The sequence below is a fragment of the Sardina pilchardus genome, chromosome 7 (assembly GCF_963854185.1).
Source record: "Sardina pilchardus chromosome 7, fSarPil1.1, whole genome shotgun sequence".
Classification (NCBI taxonomy): domain Eukaryota; kingdom Metazoa; phylum Chordata; class Actinopteri; order Clupeiformes; family Clupeidae; genus Sardina; species Sardina pilchardus.
This window is the reverse complement of record NC_085000.1, coordinates 35250930-35266442: the sequence shown is the minus strand read 5'-3', so window position 1 is coordinate 35266442 and position 15513 is coordinate 35250930. Positions and strand designations below refer to the sequence as shown.

The 15513-nt window shown below is 45.9% G+C and overlaps 1 protein-coding gene and 1 long non-coding RNA gene across 2 annotated transcripts in view; both read right to left on the bottom strand.

Annotated features, from left to right (window-relative positions):
* The window catches only part of LOC134088147 (microphthalmia-associated transcription factor-like), a 53025-nt gene extending 39006 nt beyond the window's left edge, over window positions 1-14019 (bottom strand). The window contains exon 1 of the mRNA XM_062542077.1: window positions 13814-14019. Coding sequence (XP_062398061.1) covers window positions 13814-13917 — 104 coding nt within the window. The 5' untranslated portion in view covers window positions 13918-14019. The remainder of the gene's footprint in view (window positions 1-13813) is intronic.
* LOC134086944 (uncharacterized) lies at window positions 11040-12887 on the bottom strand. The gene is made up of 4 exons (XR_009939787.1): window positions 12582-12887; window positions 11948-12041; window positions 11618-11725; window positions 11040-11493 (listed from the first exon to the last, which is right to left on the bottom strand). It is a non-coding gene; the product is annotated as an uncharacterized LOC134086944 (long non-coding RNA).
* Window positions 14020-15513: the final 1494 nt, after the last annotated feature.

Sequence of the window (15513 nt, the reverse complement as noted above, 5' to 3'; positions counted from 1 at the left end):
CTGATTTATGAGCTTCAGAAATAGCGGAATTCTAGTGAGGTGTGCTGGTGTGATCTGAGCTGAACGGGGCTCTCTCAACATGGACGCTCACACAGAGCATTAGTGAATAGTGCACATGTGATCTGAGGTGAACGGGACTCTCTCAACATGGGCGCTCACACAGAGCATTAGTGAATAGTGCACATGTGATCTGAGGTGAACGGGACTCTCTCAACATGGGCGCTCACACAGAGCATTAGTGAATAGTGCACATGTGATCTGAGGTGAACGGGACTCTCTCAACATGGGCGCTCACACAGAGCATTAGTGAATAGTGCACATGTGATCTGAGGTGAACGGGGCTCTCTCAATATGGGCGCTCACACAGAGAGGGACTCACACAGAGAGGGACCCGTAGACATATATACATATCTATATATACATATCTAAAGAGGGACCCGTAGACACATATACATATCTATGGAGGGACCCGTAGACATATATACATATCTATATATACATATCTATGGAGGGACTCATAGACATATATAGGGGCGACTAAAGGCAGCAAACCGGAGCGCACTATCGGAGTCGGAGTCCGAACACCGGAGCGTACCGTCCCGTGCTGCTAACGGGCACTAAGTCCAAAACGCCGGTCGAGCTAACGGGCACTAAGTCTAAAACGCCGGCGCGTACTGTCCCGTCCCGTCGTGCTAACAGATACTGAGCCTCTTTGTTATGATATGTGCAGGCACGAAGGGACGGCCCATTCATTCAATTTGAACTGGCCGTCTCCCATTTCTATAATTAGGTTTGCTGCATTCTCCCTCCACTTGTTTACAGCACTAGAGCTACTGCTGTGCTGTGCCCCGACACACACTCACACACGGACCAGCAGACTGACCACTGGACACACACACTCACACATGGACCAGCAGACTGACCACTGGACACACACGCTCACACATGGACCAGCAGACTGACCACTGGACACACACGCTCACACACGGACCAGCAGACTGACCACTGGACACACACACTCACACATGGACCAGCAGACTGACCACTGGACACACACACTCACACATGGACCAGCAGACCACTGGACACACACACGCTCACTCATGGACCAGCAGACTGACCACTGGACACACACACGCTCACACATGGACCAGCAGACTGACCACTGGACACACACGCTCACACATGGACCATCAGACTGGACACACACGCTCACACATGGACCAGCAGACTGACCACTGGACACACACACTCACACATGGACCAGCAGACTGACCACTGGACACACACACTCACACATGGACCAGCAGACTGACCACTGGACACACACACTCACACATGGACCACCAGACTGACCACTGGACACACACACTCACACATGGACCAGCAGACTGACCACTGGACACACACACTCACACATGGACCAGCAGACTGACCACTGGACACACACGCTCACACATGGACCAGCAGACTGACCACTGGACACACACATGGACCAGCAGACTGACCACTGGACACACACACACATACATGGACCAGCAGACTGACCACTGGACACACACACTCACTCATGGACCACCAGACTGACCACTGGACACACACACTCACACATGGACCAGCAGACTGACCACTGGACACACACATGGACCAGCAGACTGACCACTGGACACACACGCTCACACATGGACCAGCAGACTGACCACTGGACACACACACTCACACATGGACCAGCAGACTGACCACTGGACACACACGCTCACACATGGACCAGCAGACTGACCACTGGACACACACACTCACACATGGACCACCAGACTGACCACTGGACACACACACTCACACATGGACCAGCAGACTGACCACTGGACACACACGCTCACACATGGACCAGCAGACCACTGGACACACACACTCACACATGGACCAGCAGACTGGACACACACACGCTCACACATGGACCATCAGACTGACCACTGGACACACACACGCTCACTCATGGACCAGCAGACCACTGGACACACACGCTCACACATGGACCAGCAGACTGACCACTGGACACACACGCTCACACATGGACCAGCAGACCACTGGACACACACACTCACACATGGACCAGCAGACTGGACACACACACGCTCACACATGGACCATCAGACTGACCACTGGACACACACACGCTCACTCATGGACCAGCAGACCACTGGACACACACGCTCACACATGGACCAGCAGACTGACCACTGGACACACACACACTCACACATGGACCAGCAGACTGACCACTGGACACACACACTCACACATGGACCAGCAGACCACTGGACACACACGCTCACACATGGACCAGCAGACTGACCACTGGACACACACGCTCACACATGGACCAGCAGACTGACCACTGGACACACACACTCACACATGGACCAGCAGACCACTGGACACACACACTCACACATGGACCATCAGACCACTGGACACACACGCTAACACATGGACCATCGGACTGGACACTGGTCGCCACTGGACACAGCACCCTGGACCTCAGCACCTCCTCCAAAGCCACGGCAGCCGCAACACACACGACACACAACCTCACTAGACCTCCATAAACACAACACAACAACACACACGACACACAACCTCACTAGACCTCCATAAACACAACACAACAACACACACGACACACAACCTCACTAGACCTCCATAAACACAACACAACACACACGACACACAACCTCACTAGACCTCCATAAACACAACACAACAACACACACGACAGACAACCTCACTAGACCTCCATAAACACAACGCAACAACACACACGACACACAACCTCACTAGACCTCCATAAACACAACACAACAACACACACGACACACAACCTCACTAGACCTCCATAAACACAACACAACACACACGACACACAACCTCACTAGACCTCCATAAACACAACACAACAACACACACGACACACAACCTCACTAGACCTCCATAAACACAACACAACAACACACACGACACACAACCTCACTAGACCTCCATAAACACACACAACAACACACACGACATACAACCTCACTAGACCTCCATAAACACAACACAACAACACACACGACACACAACCTCACTAGACCTCCATAAACACAACACACACGACACACAACCTCACTAGACCTCCATAAACACAACACAACAACACACACGACACACAACCTCACTAGACCTCCATAAACACAACACAACAACACACACGACACACAACCTCATTAGACCTCCATAAACATAACACAACAACACACACGACACACAACCTCACTAGACCTCCATAAACATAACACAACAACACACACGACACACAACCTCACTAGACCTCCATAAACACAACACAACACACACGACACACAAATAACCTCCATAAACATAACACAACAACACACACGACACACAACCTCACTAGACCTCCATAAACATAACACAACAACACATACTTACACAAATAACCTCCATAAACACAACAACACATACTTACACAAATAACCTCCATAAACATAACATCACATACTTACACAAATAACCTCCATAAACACAACACAATAACACACACGACACACAACCTCACTAGACCTCCATAAACACAACACAACAACACACACGACACACAACCTCATTAGACCTCCATAAACATAACACAACAACACACACGACACACAACCTCACTAGACCTCCATAAACACAACACAACACACACGACACACAAATAACCTCCATAAACATAACACAACAACACACACGACACACAACCTCACTAGACCTCCATAAACATAACACAACAACACATACTTACACAAATAACCTCCATAAACACAACAACACATACTTACACAAATAACCTCCATAAACATAACACAACAACACATACTTACACAAATAACCTCCATAAACACAACACAACAACACATACTTACACAAATAACCTCCATAAACATAACATCACATACTTACACAAATAACCTCCATAAACATAACATCACATACTTACACAAATAACCTCCATAAACATAACATCACAGACTTACACAGATAACCTCCATAATCAAAACATCCATAAACATGATAACATCACGTTTTTATACAAATAAGCTCCTTAAATGTGATAACATATTTACACAGGAGGGAAATAACCTGAATGGGGCAAATGACCAATGACAACAAAAACTAAAATGACCAAAACAAGCGGTCAGGAGTCCCCCGTGCATCAAGAGATCCTGCTACCAAGACAACAGGAATAACAACAGAATAAGGACATGCCTGCCACACCACAGAATAGGGACACACTGCCACACAACTAGACCACATCGTAGCTTGTTACTTTAAAACTTGAGAAAACATGTAGTCCAGTATCCAATAAGCAATACATAGGGTAATAACATAGACACAAAGACAAAGAAATGTCACCTTACATCATACGCACCTCTAAAATATGCAAGCGCACAAAGAACGTGCTTCCAAGACTTAGTGAAACTTCCAAGACTGTGAAGCACTGAAACTACACATGACTATCCTACCTGAGGAGTCTCATGTCCTTTCTTGAGCTGAAAAAGACCAAATAGCTGCTACACGGAGGTGTTGACCTCTTAGGGATCCACGATCGGAAGCAATGAGTCAGTTATCTGCTGCCGTCACCCTCCCCAAGACACTTATCTGTAGTGCAGGATGGTGGGAGGCCAGTGTCCAGTGCAGATTGGCCATGAGTCAGTGTGCTGTTTCTGCTGCTGCTGCTGCTGCTGTCACCCCCTGCTCATCTCATCTCACCCCCTGCTCATCTCATCTCACCCCCTGCTCATCTCATCTCACCCCCTGCTCATCTCATCTCATCTCTATAGCGCAGGAACGTGACAGGCCTGTGTACTGCGCAGATTAGGTGAAGACTGAGGTACTGATCAGCAATCAATCCTTTTCTTTAATCACGCAGCAAATTCCTTACGGTCCACACCAAACATCCACACTGGCCTGGCACATGCTGACCTCTCCTCTGGGGCAGTGTCCATTCATAGAGAACTCGGAGTCTTCATCGTCCACTCATTCCAAATGCCTGGTTCTCACGGTAACCGTGTTCCACCCCGGCTACCCAGCATTGTACAGCAGCTCCTGCAGAGTCTCCCGTCCAGGCCCTGGTTAGCAGTGTGTTCCTCCCAACAGCACACACACTCAGGCCCTGGTCAGCAGTGTGTTCCTCCCAACAGCGCACACACTCAGGCCCTGATCAGCAGTGTGTTCCTCCCAACAGCACACACACTCAGGCAGCTCTGTGCGCTCAGCGCTGGGGACGTGGTGTGGGGAGACGCTAGTTCATCTGAGGCCCCGTTTGAGGGGTCAGTTTCACTTCTACGATTGCTGGCGTCAGGGTTACGACATGCCGTCCCTGCTGCCACAAGTGACCGTTACGGCTCACTTCCTCTGGAGAAGCTCCCTTTGGGCTCACCTGAACCTGGACAGCAGATACACCCACAGAACGCTCTTCTTCTCTCTCCCTCTCTCTCTCTCTCTTTCTCTCTCTCCGTTCTCTCTCATTCTCTCTCTTCCACTCTCTCTCTCTCTAGTCCTCTCTCCCACTCTCTCTCTCTCTCTCGTTCTCTCTCTCCCTATTCTCTCTCCCTCTCTCTCTCTCTCCCTATTTTCTCTCCCTATCTCTCTCTCTCTGTCTCTCTCTCTCTCTCTCTCCCACTCTCTCTCTCTAGTTCTCTCTCTCCCTATTCTCTCTCTCTCTAGTTCTCTCTCCCTCTCTCTCTCTCTCTATGTGACCTTGCTTGCAAAGATGGGGAAAAGGCTGTGGTCTGTAAACACTCTACACACACACACACACACACACACACACACACACACACACTCAAATGATGAGCACTGATTAGCACCCGCAGCGGTCCACTCAGCGATGACTGAGCTGTTCCCGTTCTCCAATTTATTTGGGACTGTGGCTAAAATGGGGCTTCGCAGGTGAGGGACCGCAAGTATTTTCAGGAACTGGAAGATGGAAACTGTAGTGGATATCTTTGATCCTTTTTCTACATGTGCTGGAGGAAAAAACAGGAACTCCGTAACATGACTCAAGAGCTGGGACTGAAGGCCGTCTAAAAATACGCCGTCTGCTCAAACCATCTTCTTGTGCAAAACATTCGACCGCACACACACACACACGCACACACACACACACACACACACACACACACACACACGCACACGGCCTTGCAATCAGCAATTAATACGGCGGTGAAGCAACACGTTGCATGTTCTTATCTGGCGCTACGTGCAGCTCATAAAACTCTAGAATGAGCCGCTAAAGTAGCCGCTACACTCTCCTTCCACCACCATGACAGCACATGAATGAGCCGCTAAACACACTCCTTCCACCACAATGACATCACATGAACCAGTAATGACATTACAGCGCCGATCCGCACTATCATCTGAGTCAACAGCAACAGGCGTGGTCCTCCTCCTCCGCCTCAGCGCTCCCTGCTGACCTTCTGAGAGGCCGGGGCAGAGGTGAGCTCTCGGCAGCCCCGTGGCCGTGGTCCAGGTCCAGGTGAGGCGGTGGGATGGAGTGATGTGCTTACAGCGCCGCGGAGAAGAGACGAGCAGCACGCAGGACACCGCACACATGGCCCTGTCACTCAGGGAGGCGGCGGGATCGGTGTCAGGAACAGACTGCACCACCCCCCCCCCCCCCCGCCACGAAATCTCCTGGACGGGCCACTGAGGAACAGGACGCTCCCTGCCATGACCCCCCCCCCCCCCCCCCTCTCCCCTGCTGGTCTGCCCCCCCCCCCCCCCCCACTGTAAATCCTCTCAACCTCTGCTCTGCACTCCTCAGGTCAACCAACGCCTGGTGAGAGCTCACACACACGACGGCACAAAAAGAGTGTTTATTTCTGCCTGTGTTCAGGTGGACAACAGCAGCCTTTGTCTCCAGACGTGTGATGGCTAATGTGCAATTAGAGTCTTGCACACGCTGGCCTGCAGCACCTTAGTCTGCGCCTTCTTCCACAGACACCACACTCACAAAAACACACTGGGAGCACTGCTCCGTACAGCAGTGTTTCTTCACTGACGTAGCATATTAGTAATAGCGCTACTGGGCTCCGTACTGACGTAGCATATTAGCTCTACTGGGCTCCGTACTGACGTAGCATATTAGCTCTACTGGGCTCCGTACTGACGTAGCATATTAGCTCTACTGGGCTCCGTACTGACGTAGCATATTAGCTCTACTGGGCTCCGTACTGACGTAGCATAATAGCTCTACTGGGCTCCGTACTGACGTAGCATATTAGCGCTACTGAGCTCCGTACTGACGTAGCATATTAACGCTACTGAGCTCCGTACTGACGTAGCATATTAGCGCAACTGGGCTCCGTACTGACGTAGCATATTAGCGCAACTGGGCTCCGTACTGACGTAGCATACTAGCGCAACTGGGCTCCGTACAGCAGTGTTTCTTCAAATGGATTGTGTTTGTGTGGTGTGGTGTGTGTGTGTGGTGATGTGTGTGTGTGTGTGTGTGTGTGGTGTGTGGTATGTGTGTGTGTGTGTGTGTGTGTGTGTGTGGTGGTGTGTGGTATGTGTGTGTGTGTGTGTGTGTGTGTGTGTGTGTGAGGTCAGAGAGGGAAATGGACTCAAATGGATTTCACAGCAGCTCTGAGGTGATTCCCTGACCCTGTGACCATTGGGACCATTTCAAATCAACGACATACGCTGGCTCTTCCAAGCCCACTCCACAATGCAGAGTTTCATACACCACACACACACACACACACACACACACACACACACACACACACACCAGGGGCCGTGTGGGGCCAGCAGGCTACTTAAGATGGCCGCTGGTCATCTCCTGCTGAGGGTCCAGCAGGCTACTTAAGATGGCCGCTGGTCATCTCCTGCTGAGGGTCCAGCAGGCTACTTAACCCTCTGGAGTCTAAATCCTCCCCTGGGGATTTGAAAAACTGTTCCAAACACACATCTCAATCTCTGCCCATTTTTGTCTTAGAGACATATATAGTATAGTGACACCATTAGAAACCTTTAATCAACTAGTTTCCAAATATATATGTTTTAGAAGAGAATGTGTCAATGGCACTTTGTAAAAACGATAAAAGAAAATCCTAGGATTTCAGTCCTCTCACCTGCAGCTGGCCCATTCAAAAGGCCCATTTACCTTAATTCGCATTTGAAAGAGCCACTCACTATATGACCCACATAGTCTGACTTTTTGCCAGTCTGTAGTAAAACTACTTAACACTTTTGAATGTTCTTTTTACTTATATGGAGCCAACTTCAAAAGTCTTAGCTCGATATATTTATAGTGTGTTTTTTTACCTTTGACCTCTGACCTTTGAAAAAAATTTTTTAAATAGTTGTGTAATACATAATTGTAAAAAAAAGTAATTTCCACTTTACTCTCACATAACTATTGTGGAGGACCTCTAGAATATAACCCTATGTGCCACTTTTGCATAGATGTTTTTAGTTAGATGAAAAACTAAAAAATCTCAAGGTATAGCTGACTGCCTCAAGGTGCCTGAAAAGGCATCTCCTGCAGGGGCCGTGTGGGGCCAGCAGGCTACTTAAGATGGTCGCTGGTCATCTCCTGCAGGGGCCGTGTGGGGCCAGCAGGCTACTTAAGATGGGCGCTGGTCAAATGAAGTAATCACAAGTCGACGCCGAAGCGATCTCCACTTGGTCTCCAAGGCAACCAGACACAGCTGGAAAAATGTCTCCCCTCAGTCACAGAGCAATCACTTCCATTTCTAAATTTATAGCCAATTAACACCCAGCAAAAGCAGCTTCAGCACACACACACACACACACACACACACACACACACACACCACAGAGGAAGCTTCAGTGTCTGTCACGCCTCTAAATTAAGAGAGCCTGTCAGACACCAGGGCCGTCAGTGCCTGGCCTACACACACACACACATACACACACACACACACACACACACACCATCCCACACCAAAACCACCCCCCCCACACACACACACACCACCACCACACACCCACCCCACCACACCACACCACACCACACCACCACACACCACCACAAACACACAACACCACACCACACACACACATCCTCAGATCTGCACCTACACCCCTGTATCGGACTATCAGTGTACACAAAAACACACACACACACACACACACACACACACACACACACACACACACACACACACCAACACACATTGACAGTGAAATGGTAAATTTACCTTTACTGTAACTTAGAGGCACACTATAACACTTGCGTTTCTTCAGTGGTCCAAACAGATAGGAACATGCCATTCAGCCTTTCAAATAACTCACAATGTAACGCCATATTGCTAATGAAGAACTGAGTTTACTAGTATGAATTAGATAGATAGATAGACGATAGATAGATACTTTATTGATCCCCAAGGGAAATGAGTTTACTAGTATGAATTAGATAGATAGATAGATGATAGATAGATACTTTATTGATAGATGATAGATAGATATGTTATTGATAGATGATAGATAGATACTTTATTGATAGATGATTGATAGATGATAGATAGATACTTTATTGATAGATGATAGATAGATATGTTATTGATAGATGATAGATAGATACTTTATTGATAGATGATAGATAGATATGTTATTGATAGATGATAGATAGATACTTTATTGATAGATGATTGATAGATGATAGATAGATACTTTATTGATAGATGATAGATAGATATGTTATTGATAGATGATAGATAGATACTTTATTGATAGATGATAGATAGATACTGTACTGATAGATGATAGATAGATGATTGATAGATACTTTATTGATAGATGATAGATAGATACGTTATTGATCCCAAAGGGGAATGTATGATGCAGGCATATGCCAACACCATAACCACACACATACACACACACACACACACACACACACACAGCTCAAGCTGTAGCCTATGATGCGGGCATACGCCAACACCATAACCACACACACACACACACACACACACACACACACACACACACATACACACACAGCTCAAGCTGTAGCCTATGATGCGGGCATACGCCAACACCATAACCACACACACACACACACACACACAGCCCGAGCTGTATGAGGTGGACATACAGTATGCTAACACCAGAGCCATGCTGTAATGTGCTAATCGGTGGCACCGTATCGGAATGCAATGATTGCTGCCATGATTCTGTGCTGTTGGCGGGTGATGTGGAGGATATCTGAAAGAAAGCTACAGTGGAGGCATAGGCCTACACTCTCAGAAATGGAAGTACCAGTGTGTACCTAAAACGGTACAAATGCTTGTCGCTGGGGCAGTACCCTTTTGAAGTACAATAATGTACCCCTAATGCAGGTACCGTTTGGTACCCTAGCCATTTGTACCCATCAAGGTACACTTGTGTACCTGCAATGACCGAAATGTACCTGTGTATATCATTACAGCATAGCAGCCTTAAAAGGTACTAATCTGTACTTTAAGGGTACAACCCCAGTGAAAATTTAAGGTGGTATAATTGAAATGTATTCACACAACCAATAAGTAAATTAAAATGTTTATTCTGAGAGAAAAATCACTTTGTGATATTACACACAATACTCCACATGAATACAGGTACATAAAAGTTAACACATTCATATCAAAACATCAAAGTATCTTACATTAATCAATATGCATATTAACGTAAAACATGTTGTAACTCTTTATGTAAGTGTAAATATAAAACAGTTTGATCTCCAATATTTTGCTTCCACATTGTGTTTATATGCAGAGGGAAAAAAATGATTAACTTGCACCATAGGGGATCAACATTAATAACCTTGATCTATATTATACCAATATTTGAGTTAACCACTTCACACAAAAAAACCTTGCATGCTTTTAAGTTCATGTTAATACTAACATATGAGATGAAAATGTAGTATCTGCTTACCGTCACCATTACAAATGCATTAAAATGTTACAAGGGAAAAGCTCCCAGCACTATCGCATCTTGTGCTTGTCACTTAAGGTTTTTACAAAACTAACATTGTCCTTGCAGTAACTTTGCAGTTGCTATAATCTTAGAATTCTCATGTTTGGATTCACAGTGCATACACTAATTGAGTAAAAGATACGCGTCTTGAAGTGTGATCCAATGAGTCACAATGACATCATTGAGTAGTATCTCAGAAAACAATGTGAAAGCCTAAGCAAATATTAGCAAGCCTATAAACATATACAATATAAACACACTCCAATCCTTCCATTTGGGTAGAATGAGGCGTGCCATTAAAAAGCCAAGAGTCTCAACAGGCACTAAAGTTCAATATCAAAAACTGGCAGAAATCCAACAAATTCTTCAGAAGGACTTCAACTGGAACCTTACTTGATCTACAGGACGTTGACATATTTTCAAGCAGTGGTATCACCAATGACAGCAGGGGTTGTACGTCTGTTGGAAGCAAAATGTAAACACAAACCTCAGAATTAGATATTTTCAACCACACAAATAAATAGCCTCAGACAGATTGTGTAAAATACACATGTATGCAACTACAGTATGTCAATCCACTCACCTGGCATAGATCATTGCTAAGTCATTGCAAGTTCCGTGGACTGTCTGACTCTCCCAAAACTTTTCCATACATCCTTTTCACCTTATATTCATAAAGCTGCCCGCTCCGCTATGCGTTTGAGAGAGAAATGGCATATGCAATACATTAATATAAATTTAAAAAAAAATGACACAATGAAACAGCACAAGATGACCCTAAGCAATAATTTCTCCTGGACAAACTAAACAATCTAAAAAGTGTCTGTATTATTTTCATTTCTATGTGTATTTAACATCAATAAGAAAAATACTATCAATACACTAAGAAAAACGACCAAGTTGTGTTACTTACGTAGCCATTCCTTCAGTAAAAGCAGAGCCATAGTTTTCTCTATCACTCTGAGTAGAGGTACTTCCACACGCCAACAATCTGCCTTGGTGGTTATCTGTGTGAGAGGGATTAACGTTAGCAGCTAGCAGAACGTTTCATAAGGTTGGTTCATAAGGTTAGGTTACTAGTGAGTGCTAATGTTAGCCTTCAAGCCAATTTGACTCAACAGTATTCACTAACTTCACATTAAAATGGGAAACAGTGATAAAACACACACAAAATACCTTTCCTTAACATCTATCATGATAGTCATGCATTACCGAAGGCGTTTGAACACCGTTTAAAAATATTCATAGCTAACATAGGCTACGTTGCTAGCGAATGCTAATGTCAGCCTATTATGCCAACAATTTGACTCAGTTAACAGTATTCAATATTTACAAACCCGAATTTCGATAAATTGCAATTATACCTTACCTCATGCATTACTGAAGGCGTTTGAACACCGTTTCAAAATATCTGAATATAGCTAACATGACATGGGCTACGTAGCTAGCTAATGCTAATATGTTAGCCTTTAAGCGAACAATTTGATTCCGTTAACAGTATTCAACATTTACAAACTGAATTTCGATAAATTGCAACTACATCTTACCTCTGAATAGCGTTGCCTCCTGTTCCATAAAGATTATGCCAGCACCACAGCACGTTTCCCCACACCAAGCTCCTCTGCTGAAAACTGCTCCTCCATTACTTTGAGTGAGACGAAAAAATAACGGTTGCCCGAATCTCCTCCCCTATCAACTTCTGAGTGACAGTCCATGGGCTTTTTGTACCCATAGGTACAATATGGTCCCTTGGTGAAAAGGTACATTATTTATGTACCCGAAATGGTACCTATTAGTACCAATACAAGGTACAGGGTCAAAATTGTACTTGAAAGAACGAAAATGTACCCCAACAGTACCCCTATTTTTGAGAGTGTATGTCCAGCATTTACTGTCATCTCATCTCTTATTTACCAATGCTAATGAGTAGGGCTACACAAATCTGTACATGATGGCTTTACATGTATTATCACTTAATGTGTTCATTATCATCATATGGCCACTATTATAATGTAATGAATGCTACAATCCAGTGACCTGTAAAGTCTTTATGTGAAAGGTAAGGGATGGAGGGGGTCTATCGTGTGAAGTCTTTATGTGAAAGGTAAGGGATGGAGGGGGTCTATCCTGTGAAGTCTTTATGTGAAAGGTAAGGGATTGCAGCTGTACCGATTAGCAGCTGTGAAGATGTCATCTTAAACTCACAACAGGCACCAATAAACACAAACACATAGATAAAAATTTAGACATTTAGGCTACTTCTTGATACCAACATATAATCTACACAGTAGCCTATTTAATGTGCAAATCCGCGAACCACACGGTAACCGCAAACTTCATTATGGGTCGTGCCCGAGGGAGATAATAGCCTATTGCGTGACATAAAGTCCTACGGCACGACCCTGGAGACTCAAACAGTATGCCTGTAATATTTAACCTCAGCACTGTCCATGCGAGAGCAAATATTTGAAGATGTTGACAAGACAACTCCCTTCTCATTGCGTAACTACAATTACCGAGCGACAGATCCGTGAAATAGCGGAGGCAAACATATTCCGCTCGCGCGCTGCGCTCGTGCGGCTGGGACTGTCATCCATACTACAACATGCCCCGAAGAAGTCGCCCACCGAGAAAATGATCTCACGTAGGCTACTGTAGCAGGACAACTTTTTCTACCGCAGCAAACTATTTCCACTAAGAGAGAAGGGAAGCAAACTGTCGACGAGCTGTCATGAATCAACTGTTTAAGTGAACTTGGCTAATAGAACATCGCACTGACCTGTTTTTCAGCGGCTGGCTCTTCAGCTCGTAATACGTTTTAGGCTCTTCGTGAAAATCCTCCCCAACCTCAAAGTCGGGTACTATGCCCGATTCTGCTTGCATGCCGTCAGCTGTCAACTTTCTATTTCACTCGAATAAATTACTAAAACTTCAGTTTCGGTGAACGGTATCAGACACACGCAGTGCCAGCCACTGTGATGTGAACTATTCAGTCCTCCCAGTGCTCCACTGTCAGTAAAATTCTGTAGTCCTCTGGAAAATGTGATACTCATCCAGTGAAGTGGTGGATACTTGCGCAGTAACTACAAGAACCATGATTCATAGCGGCAAAGAGTGGTTGCTTGATATGGTGGTGTCAGCATCTTTTCATTGGTCACAGCGAAGAGAAATTTACACTGATCTTTGGTGGTGAGAAATGTGTGCAAGTTTTTAGCAAAGAAGCAAAGAAGAAGCAAATTCAGTCAAACATTGGTCGGAAACATGTAGGATAAATAGGCCTATGTGTTGCTCATAGGCCTATGTGCATTTTGCATTGCTATGTGCCATATTCGGTAGATGTAGGTTATGAAGAAAAACGGTGCAAAATACCTGTGCTTGGCCCTATATGGTTTTAGAACGTGATGTTTGTACGCTCGCCAAGCTACATTACAGTAAAACTGCGGTGTTGATATTCCGCCTGTCAAACCTGACATTCACTGAGTCCACTAGATGGCAGCACATCACAATGGTAACACATCATGAGTGAACTCAGGCCTGCGCACTGCCTACTCAACAAGAAGCACCTGTCCTGCAGGTCGCTATAGTGGCACACACGCACACACACACACACGCACACACACGCACACACACGCGCACACACACACGCACACACACACACACACACACACACACGTAATGTAAACAACTACAGTAGGCTATGTGTGGGGCTTCACAGAATATCTCAGTGTTGATCAGTTGTTTGGGTCCAATTCATTAACCAGCATACATAACGCTCTACTTATAATGTAAACACTGTGTGTGTGTGTGTGTGTGTGTGTGTGTGTGTGTGTGTGTGTGTGTGTGTGTGTGTGTGTGTGTGTGTGTGTGTGCGTGCGTGCGCGGGCGCAATATAGTCATACAAATATTCAGATACGTAGTCTATATTCTTCACTGGCAGGTGTGTTCCAGTAACTGTCGAGGCTGTGATAATTGTGTGTGTGTGTGTGTGTGTGTGTGTGTGTGTGTGTGTGTGTGTGTGTGTGTGTGTGTGTTCCAGTAGCTGTCGAGGCTGTGATAATTGTGTGTGTGTGTGTGTGTGTGTGTGTGTGTGTGTGTGTGTGTGTGTTCCAGTAGCTGTCGAGGCTGTGATAATTGTGTGTGTGTGTGTGTGTGTGTGTGTGTGTGTGTGTGTGTGTTCCAGTAGCTGTCGAGGCTATGATAATTGTGTGGGTGTTTTCTCCTCTTGCCCCCCTTCACCAGGCCTCTGTTGACTATCACACTCAGCTGCCACCTCCAGAGGAGGGTGAGACCAGGAGACAACAACACCGAGCAGACACACCAGCAGAGCCACCAGCGCTGCCTAGTTAGCTGTACTGGGTATAGTATAGGCACCAGCGCTGTAGTCTAGTTAGCTGTAGTGGGTATAGTATAGGCACCAGTGCTGTAGTCTAGTTAGCTGTAGTGGGTATAGTATAGGCACCAGTGCTGTAGTCTAGTTAG